Source organism: Salvelinus sp. IW2-2015, linkage group LG24 (assembly GCF_002910315.2).
Source record: "Salvelinus sp. IW2-2015 linkage group LG24, ASM291031v2, whole genome shotgun sequence".
Lineage (NCBI taxonomy): Eukaryota > Metazoa > Chordata > Actinopteri > Salmoniformes > Salmonidae > Salvelinus > Salvelinus sp. IW2-2015.
Genome location: NC_036864.1, coordinates 3,276,324 through 3,287,030, shown reverse-complemented (window position 1 = coordinate 3,287,030; position 10,707 = coordinate 3,276,324). Strand labels below are relative to the sequence as shown.

General features: G+C 40.6%; 1 protein-coding gene across 2 annotated transcripts in view; it reads right to left on the bottom strand.

Moving 5' to 3' along the window:
• The window catches only part of LOC111951298 (acyl-coenzyme A thioesterase 5), a 59,376-nt gene that overhangs the window by 11,581 nt on the left and 37,088 nt on the right, over positions 1 to 10,707 (bottom strand). The window contains exons 1-3 of one of the 2 annotated variants that reach the window (XM_023969354.2): positions 6,803 to 7,003; positions 4,694 to 4,934; positions 487 to 689 (exon numbers count right to left, since the gene is read on the bottom strand). In XM_023969354.2, the coding sequence (XP_023825122.1) occupies positions 487 to 689; positions 4,694 to 4,836 (346 nt within the window). In that variant the 5' untranslated portion in view covers positions 4,837 to 4,934; positions 6,803 to 7,003. Of the gene's footprint in view, positions 1 to 486; positions 690 to 4,693; positions 4,935 to 6,802; positions 7,004 to 10,707 lie in introns of those variants that run through there. The other variant, XM_070434756.1, reaches the window with a different exon arrangement.

Below are 10,707 nucleotides of genomic sequence, written 5' to 3'. Positions count from 1 at the left end.
CATATTCACGCATCCATGCACTTTACATACACCTTACATTATGATACTTCCACACCTCATTCCTTTTTCTTAGTCTAAGTTAATAGTTTTGTTTAAAATAAAGAACACTTTTAATTGGCCTATACCTGTTGTTCGTGTCCCCTCATTTTTGTCACAGGCTATGAGCCGGCTTGTGACACTACAATGACCTTTACGACAACCATATTGGTTTTAGTAACATCTATTTTGCCATCTTTTAATCAAGGTTTGCTGTGTTGTACAGTGATATTGTACTAACTGGATGACAATAGAAGGCAAACGAACAGGCAAAAACATTGGCCAGCCGCCAGCATCTCATGTTTCAGCGCGTGCTGATCTTATTGGCGAACACCAGGACAACATGTAATTGAATTAAACAAGAGTATATATGGGATTTCATACAGAAGTTAGGCCAAGGCTACATCCAAGAACACGGTCTGTAAGCCCGGTCGGCGGTCACAAACCTACCTGTCACCGTGCCTTGGCCRTCGCTGGTGTAATGGCCGAACGCCTCCCAAAGGTCCTTATCCTCAGAGCGATGAAGGGAATGTAGTGTCACCGAGAGCGCTGGAGGTAAATTCCTCACAACTACCTGGATCTTCTCATCCACGAGCCCCCGCGTTGGCTGCACTGACAGCARCGGGAAAGTCCCAACCATGGTGGACGAACACCTGTAGAAAAAGACAAGACAGAAACTAACCGAATATTGGTAAAGATGGTGGGATTGACATTCCATTTGTCCTGGCTTTAACCTGTGAAAACTGATTGGTGACAGAACAAATTGGCTACGAGTCACATTCGCTTCAAACTTCATGTCCAAATTTACTTACACTGAGTTATTCGATAATGACAACAGTCAGACATGCTGACATAGGCAACCGCTTTATATAGCTAGGTGCGAGTAGACAAGTTTACTCGTGCAGAAAAGTACAAAGTCCACGCGGCACTGCTCACAAAGTTGAGCGTGACAAAAATACGAGGATCAAAGCAAATGTAAGTGATTATAACGTCATAACGAATCATGCAAAACATTTACAGTTGACAGGAATATGTTAGTTAATGTAGCGACAAACGATTATACATATTTTTTTATCATAAAGTAAATTTACAAAAACAATCGCGATTTAGCAAGCTAGCTGACTAGCTAACATTAGCCAGTTAGCTGGCTAGCTTTATGGGTGTTGTGACATGAGTATGAAATTGTAATTCTGGTTGTTTAATGTTTTAGGGACTCCTGAAACAACCAGCAAACCAGGCTATCGTCTTGTGAAACAGTGGATATAAAGAATCTAGCTAGCTAAAGCATTTACTGCAAATTGAATGTACAATTGTGTAGGCATGCCTTGCTGATATTTGCCATGCAATGCAGATAGATGAAATAACGTAGCTAGCTATGTTCTTGCTTATTGTACAGTGGAGGATAAAAATACCTGTATGTCTATCTAGCTGATCTCTGTATGGACCCAAACGTTTGGTATACATATTAGTTGAGAACCTAGCTATGAACCTCAGCTCTCAGCCAGTTGTATCAACTTCAAAACAGTCTGAATGACATTAATAAAGCCTATGGATTGAGTAGAATATAGTAACTTTGTGTCAAGGATGCAAGTTGTATATACATGTAGTTATTACCATGTATGAGATCCCCACATTGTAGCCTGTATTTAATGTATTCCCTGATAATGTTCTCTACCTTGGCAAATAAAGGTGTAGTTCAGGTATGAATGTCTTTGAGATTATTTTTGTCATATCCAATACCAGGAGTATCATGTACAGGTGAAGTCGGAAGTTTACATACACTTAGGTTGGAGTCATTAACTTGTTTTTCAACCACTACACACATTTTTTGTTAACAAACTATAGTTTTGACAAGTCATCTACTTTGTGCATGACACGTAATTTTCCAATAATTGTTTACAGACAGATTATTTCACTGTATCACAATTCCAGTGGGTCAGAAGTTCACATACACTAAGTTGACTGTGCCTTTAAACAGCTTGGAACATTCAAGCAAATTATGTCATGGCTTTAGAAGCTTCTGATAGGCTAATTGATATCATTTGAGTCAATAGGTGTACCTGTGGATGTATTTCAAGGCCTACCTTCAAACTCAGTGCCTCTTTGTTTGACATCATGGGAAAATCAAAATAAGTCAGCCAAGACCTCAGAAAAATAATTGTAGATCTCCACAAGTCTGGTTCATCCTTGGGAGCAATTTCCAAACGCCTGAAGGTACCACGTTCATCTGTACAAAAATAGTACGCAAGTATAAACACCATGGGACCACGTAGCCGTCATTCCGCTCAGGAAGGAAACGCCTTCTGTCTCCTAGATAGGAGCGTTCTTTGATGCGAAAAGTGCAAATCAATCCCAGAACAGCAAAGGACCTTGTGAAGATGCTGGAGGAAACGGGTACAAACGTATCTATATCCACAGTAAAACGAGTCCTATATCGACAACCTGAAAGGCTGCTCAGCAAGAAAGAAACCATTACTCCAAAACCGCAATAAAAAAGCCAGATTACGGTTTGCAACTGCACATGGGGCCAAAGATTGGATTTTTTGGAGAAATGTCCTCTAGTCTGATGAAACAAAAATAGAAGTGTTTGGCCATAATGACCATCATTATGTTTGGAGGAAAAAGGTTGAGGCTTGCAAGCCGAAGAACCCCATCCCAACACGTGAAGCATCGGTTAGGTGGTAGCATCATGCTGTGGGTGTATCTTCTCTGCCAGAGCGAGCATCTGTACCTGCACAAAAGAGACTAAATATGGCATCATGAGGATGGAAAATTATGTGGACATATTGAAGCAACATCTCAAGACATCAGTCAGGAAGTTAAAGCTTGGTCGCAAATGGGTCTTCCAAATGGACAATGACCCCAAGCATACTTCCAAAGTTGTGGCAAAATGGCTTAAGGACAACACAGTCAAGCTATTGAGTGGCCAACACAAAGCCCTGACCTCAATCCCATAGAAAATTTGTGGGCAGAACTGAAGAAGCATGTGCGAGCAAGGAGGCCTACAAACCTGACAAACCTCCTGCTCTGTCAGGAGGAATGGGCCAAAATTTACCCAACTTATTGTGGGAAGCTTGTGGAAGGCTATCCCAAAACATTTGACCCAAGTTAAACAATTTGAAACAATGCTACGAAATACTAATTGAGTGAATGTAAACTTCTGACCCACTGGGAATGTGATGAAAGAAATAAAAGCTGAAATAAATAATTCTCTACTATTATTCTGAAATTTCACATTCTTATAATAAAGTGGTGATCCTAACTGACATAAGACAGGGAATTTGTACTAGGATTAAATGTCAGGAATTTTGAAAAACTGAGTTTAAATGTATTTGTCTAAGGTGTATGTTAACTTCCAACTGTATGTATTAAAATTATACACTTCAACAGTGTTTACTAATATTGGTCCTGGGACATCAATGGTTACACATTGTAACTAATAGACTAGAAACAGGATTTAACTAGTTAAAGGCTGATTTGTAATTCATATATAGAGAAATATAATTTTAAAATACAGTACACTACACTTCCTATGCATCATGTAAATACTCTAAAACCAGGTCATCTCAATATCTAATGTCCTTGAATTTATTTTGGGCAACATACATATACACAAAATGAACAATGTGGACCCAAAGGATATGACTTGGAAGTATGAATTAAAACGCTTATTTCCAAAGTGGTCCTCCATGGTAAAAACAATAACACATGATTAAAAGACAAGACAAAATGACAAACAACCATAAATTCAGTAATTTATGTTGACATCCTAAAGTGGCACTATTCACTGCACTTCTCCCTAACCTTAAATCAGCCATATTCATTTCACATTTAAACAATCTATTAATTGCACATCATACCGATCCTTCAAATAAATACACCTGACAGGCAGAAGGGGCACAAGGGGCAATGGAGTGGTTTCCCTTACTTAGACAACCTTGACCAAATGAAAAACTTTGCCTGCTTTTTAAAGCCGTTTTTATTTGCTTGATCTCCAAGGGAAGGCTATTCCATAGAAAAATGCCTGGCAAGGAAATACGTGCTGTGTTGGTTATAGACCATAACAATGTGGTTTTTCATGTAACCTGGGGCACGGTCATTTAAGATGTCAAACATATGATTAAGTTTAAGTTGCTCCACTCTGGACTCCAAAGGCAACAAGCCCACCTCCCAGAACTCCTGTACCCCTATGTGGGTCCTAGGGGGGACAGTCATACACCTGATAACATTATTTTGCATGACCTGCGTTCTCTTTTTCAGCTTTTTTGATAGCCCACTATACCAAGCAGAGCAGGCATAATCAAACTGACGCTGAATCAAGGTTGAGACAAGCAGTTAATTAACTTTAATGTTAAAATATCTAGTGTAACGATATAAAAATGTCAATTTGTTTGCCATTTTAAAAAGAATTTTAGCAGCAATCAGGTCTCCAGAAAGGGATTGATCCAGGGACACACCAAGATAAGTTACACTTGTTTTAGATTAAATCTCCTTGCCTGCACAGTTTACTGTTATGGCAGCCCTAAGCAATCTGTTTAGTTCCAAGACCTAAACCAATTCACTGCTACATAATTTAGACCCATGCATTTCAGTTTCATCAGGAGAATATCATGGTCTACAGTGTCAAAAGCTTTCTGCAAGTCGAACATAACCATACCTGTAGGTGCGGAGGATTGACACAGGCCTGTAGATTCCTACATTTGTTTTACTGCTCTTATGGAGTGGAAGCACCCAGGCCGTTTTGAGATGCTTGGGAAAGGTACCGCTCCTAATAGAAAGGTTTACAATATGTGTCATCATTTTAGCAGTGACACAAGCACTATCCTTATGAATCTTGCAGGAAGGTTATCCAGCCCAGTTGCTTTGTTTGTGCTCATTAAGCATAGTAGATTGTTAACCTTTACAGCCCCAGCGTTCTGCTAGCGGAACTCCTCCCACATTCCACTGAAAAGGCAGAGCGCGAAATTCAAAAAATATTTTTTTATAAATATTTAACTTTCACACATTAACAAGTCCAATACAGCTAATGAAAGATACACATCTTGTGAATCCAGCCAACATGTCCGATTTTTTAAATGTTTTACAGGGAAAACACAATATATATTTATGTTAGCTCACCAACAAATAGAAAAAAGCACAGACATTTTTCACAGCACAGGTAGCATGCACAAAATCAACCAAACTAACCTAGAACAAACCAAAGAAACCAAGAAACAACTTAATCAGATGACAGTCTTATAATATGTTATACAATAAATCTATGTTTTGTTCGAAAAATGTGCATATTTCAGGTATAAATCATAGTTTACATTGCGGCTACAATCAGAAATTGCACCGAAAGCAGCCAGAATAATTACAGACACCAACGTGACATACCGAAATACTCATCATAAAACATTTCTGAAAAATACATGGTGTATAGCAAATGAAAGACAAAGATCTTGTGAATACAGCCAATATTTCCGATTTTTTAAGTGTTTTACAGCGAAAACACAATATAGCATTATATTAGCTTACTACAATAGCCTACCACACTACCGCATCATTTCATCAGGCACGTTAGGCGATAGCAATACGGCACGTTAGGCGTTAGCGAATGAAAACCACAAAAGATATTAAAATTCACTAACTTGCAAACTTCTCGGAGACGATCCATAAACTCAGGTTTACTACACTTATGTTTCTGTCCGAAAATTTGCATATTAGAGCTGAAGCTCCGTGGTTATACAACGTAGCCATTAACGTAGCATAAACGTGCTAAGTAGCATTTTTTCCCCAGAATGTGCGGAATTTTATTCAGATCTTCTACCTATTCTGCCAAGATAGCTATTCCATAAACTTCAAAAAATACATGTGTGTAGAACGATAGATCCGATAGTTCTTAATCGCAACTTCAGTTAAGCCGAGTGTTAGAATTCTAAAAAATATCTTTCATTACGACATAAGACTTTAGTTATGTAAGGGAATAACCAAACACTGAGCGCAAAGCTACTAATACACAGTCTCGACAGATATATATGAGAGATAGCATCACAAAATTCCTACTTTGCTATCATTTCAGAATTGTACCTTTGGTCCTTATGTCCAGAACCGTCTGTTGTTTGGATTCAGAACGGGTCTTTCCCTCTTGAATTAGCAAGCACACTGGCCATGCGGCGCTAAGCTCTCCAACTTCAAAACAAAGTCAAACACGCAACACAACTAACGTCCCGAATAAATTTCAATAATCTAATGAAACTATATTGAAAAAACATACTTTAGGATGATATTGTAACATGATCAAATAAAATCAAAGCCGGAGATCATATTCGCCCATAACAACTGGGTATCCAGTAGAGCAATACAGGTCCCAACACGCGCCCTTGCAGAACAGAAAATGGGGGACACGTTGTTCCAAGAGGCTTATTCAACGTCAGGACAGAGGATAATCAACTCATATTTGTCCTCTCACTTCCTCTTGACATCCGGGTGAAGGTGGTATGACGTGCACTATATCATACGTATCATGCCCATTTATAGGCAGTCACTTGAACAGACCATAGATTTCAGACTTTCCACTTCCTGGTCACAAAGTGTGCTGCCAAATGAGTTGTGTTTTACCCACAGACAAAATTCAAACGGTTTTAGAAACTAAAGAGTGTTTTCTATCCAATAGTAATAATAATATGCAYATTGTACGAGCAAGAATTGAGTACGAGGCCGTTTAAATTGGGTACGATTTYCCCCCAAAGTGAAAACAGCGCCCTCTGGTCCTCATCAGGTTAACGTTGCCCTCTGTTACCATGCCCAGCTCAAACAAATCATTTGTGATACCTTTGCTATGGTAAAAGTTGTTAATGAAAGACTGGCCATAGTGTCCAGAAGAGATAGGTAACTTATTAACCAGAGATGAGGTTTGAGCCAATGTCCTTTAAAGTTTTCCACAAAAGTTTTCCTCGTAGTGTCACGATTGTTGAAATGAGTGGACCAAGGCGCAGCGTGCGTAGAGTTCCACATATTATTTAATAGTGAAAACTTACAACCAAAAACAACAAAGAATAACAAATGTGCAGTAATGCAGTGCTCAACGCAACTAAACACAAAACCAGATCCCACAAACAACAGGTGGGAAAAGGCTGCCTAAATATGATGATCATTACTCAGGTGGGCTTGTTCTGGGGACTGTAAAAGGCCACAAAAAATGCCACAGATGTCTCAAGTTTTGATGGAGCGTGCAATTGGCATGCTGACTGCAGGAATGTCCATCAGATCTGTTGCAAGAGAATGTAATGTTCATTTAATGTGCATATCTGTATTCCCAGTCTTGTGAAATCCATAGATTAGGGCCCAATGAATTTTATTTCATTTGACTGATTTCCTTATATGAACTGCAACTCAGTAAAATCTTTGAAGTTGTTGCATGTTGAGTTTATATTTTTGTTCAGTGTTGTCACATTCGTGAGAATGATATCGGGAGACAGGCGCAGGAATGCGTAATATTTTTTTTTATTATACCACAAGTAATGATGCGCCGTGGAAGGGCACGGGGACGAAGACCAAACAAACACGTAACAAAAACACAGGGTTGAAACCCAAGCAAAAGAGCGAGGTGTACCTTGAATAAATACACACACGCACAATGATTAACCCACGGGACGAGACCCGTAATCATCTGGCAATCCACAATAGCACGAAGGCCAAAACACACAGCACAGGTACTGACATGTACCAACGGAGGGGTCAGGTGTCAGGGGTCAGGTGTGCGCAATGAAAGTTCCAGAGGGATCCGTGACAAGTGTAGTACATTGAAAGAGGGAATCTCCTGAGGACCTACCAGTTGACCAGGAGCACTATCCTGTCCTGGAGGCCAAACAAGTCAGTACCAACTACTACAAATTTTGTAGTACACATATCTGTGGTGCGTAACAGCACAATCACTGATCGGGAATTCGTTTTTTTCATCATTCAGGGTAAACAATGTGAAAATCATTGCATTGCACATAGTAACATAATAAACAACATTAAAACATTGAGGTTTGGTGCAAAATTGTTGGGAGATAACATTACCAGCCATAACGTTATAATTAGCCTTGTCCCAGCCATAGCTGCCCATGTGGTAGACGTCCAGCTCCTGATGCACGAGGCAACTTGATGGACAAGAGAGCTGTTTGAGGATAGTGGGGGAGAGTAATGGACTCAGAGTCACGGATGGCTGGAGAGAAGGAGTTCCCTGCAGAAGGCCCTGTGTAACGACTTCCGCCGTGGTCGGTCCATCTCCTTGTTCGAGCGGCGTTCAGCGGTCGACGGCCTTCTATCCATCACGATCCACTTTTCATTTTCCATTTGTTTTGTCTTTGGTTTTTACACACCTGGTTTCAATTCCCCCATTACATGTTCATTATTTAACCCTCTGGTTTCCCCCCATGGATCTGTTTCCCCCAGGAAAATGTTGTATTCAATGCTTGGGAGACAGGGTGCTAGTTGAGTTCACGGAGAACTGCACCGGTAGCTTAGTGGTTTGAGCATTGGGCCAGTAACCGAAAGGTTGCTAGTTCTAATCCCCGAGCCGACTAGGTGAAAATCTGTCGACGTGCTATTGAGCAAGATACTTAACCCTAATTACTCCAGGGTCGCCTTTGATAATGGCAGACCCTGGCTGTGACCCCACTCTTCAAGGGGTATCTCAGGGAGAGTTGGGTTATGCAAAAATACACATGTCCAATTCACACACGCTTATTAATACACGTGTGAAATAGGACAAATATAAGCCCCCTGTTAGGAGTGTGTATTGGAGGCGAAATCAGGTGCAGGAGAGCAGAGTGTAGTGAACAGGCACACTTTTTATTCCGGTCCAAAAATGACAGCACAAAGTAACATAAAATGTGCCCAAACACAGAACATAGACAAAAAGTAATGCGCGTAACAATATCCACAATTCCAAAATACACATAACACAAACAATCTTACACAAAGACATGATGGGGAACAGAGGAATAAATACATATGGATTGATTGGGGAACGAAAACTAGGTGTGCAGGGAACAAGACAAAACAAATGGATACATGAAAAATGGAGCGGCGATGGCTAGAAAGCCGGTGACGTCGACAGCCGAATGCCGCCGGAACAAGGAGAGGAGCCGACTTCGGCGGAAGTCGTGACACCCCCACCAAATTATTCTTATTATATGCTTCCAGAACTTAGTGTGGGTGAGGAGTTGGGCTGCAGAGTTCTGAACAATTTGGAGTTTATGGAGGCAGCTTGAGTTGATGCCTGAGAGTAATGAGTTGCAGTAGTCGAGTCGTGAGGAGATGAATGCACTAACAGTTTGATGAAAGCTTTTTGTCCTCTTTACTTTTTCTGTCAGATGGTCCAGCACCATCCTCAGACAATTGCTTTAATTTTTGGTGTAATTCTCATTTCTGGATAAGGCTTAAAATAAATACAGGACAAAGTCTTGCTATGTCACATGATTGCACAAAACACAGGGCCCTAATTATAAACAACATCCTTAGAAGATTGTCAGTGTACGGCTGTAACTCCAAACGGAGGTTTTAGGTTCGTTATTGTTCAGCCACCTTTCGTCCGACTCAAGTGTCATCGACTGGGTGCCCTGGATGCGTTCGCTCACTGTGACCTCCAGCTTTGCCCTTTGCGCGCTACAGCACTATCTACAGCTGCTTGGCCAGGTCATCCGACAGGCCCTGCACCTCGTCAAAGTGGCTTTGAATGAGGTTCATGTTGTGCGTGTTGTTGCTGTCCATGCGGTGCTGATCGTACATGACGTCAGTCCATGAGCCCTCCATGTTCATCAGTTTGTGGTGGCCCTCCAGCAGCTCGGCTTGCTCTATCTGGTGTGTATGTGTTACGCCCCTGAAAAAGGGGAGAAATGATCACGAGAGTGGTACGGTATTGTTTACTCATTGAAACTTTTAGTGCAATGAGAAAAGACCGCGATTTCTCCGGGAACTTGAGTGGAGACCAGAGCAATCGATCTCAAGCTCATTTAGTAGATCACAGATTAACACTTTTACCCACGACAAAGTAAAGTAATCAACATAACGTTTACACATTCCTCTCACAATTCGTACCCTTTGTACGCTTGACGGATTTTAACACAATTATATAAATGTTATCAATCTCTATCAACTAATACTGAATGCATGATCTTCTTAACCTTAGATGTTTTAAGATCCTCACATACTAAGAACTTACTAATACTTTTTAATGCATAACAGGCTATTAGTATTTCCTTTAACCTGTCACATATGCCACCATCTCAGGCACTGCACAGGAAGGGAGGAGGAATATCAAATACATGGAGATCTACCCTACTGTAGTTTTTCGCTCCAATCCCAGTGTTAATTTACCTGATTTAGCTTATCAACCAGCTAATAATTAGAATCAGGTGAGCTAGATTATGGTTGGAGTGAAAACCTACAGGACGGTWKCTTTCCMRGTGGAGGCTTGAAGTGCYGTGCCGTACAATGTCACATCAAATGCAATGCAAACCAACAATAATATCTCCAAATCAAGTGGCATCTTATGTTGCAGCTGAGCATACCTGAAAATATATTCTTCAGGTTCTCCACAGCTGAAGCAATCTGACTGTGTTGCTTCCCAGTATATTGTACATCCTTCAGGATTCAATGATGTTTATGCTTTGCCTCCAGTCCTTGCTGATGTCTACCGGG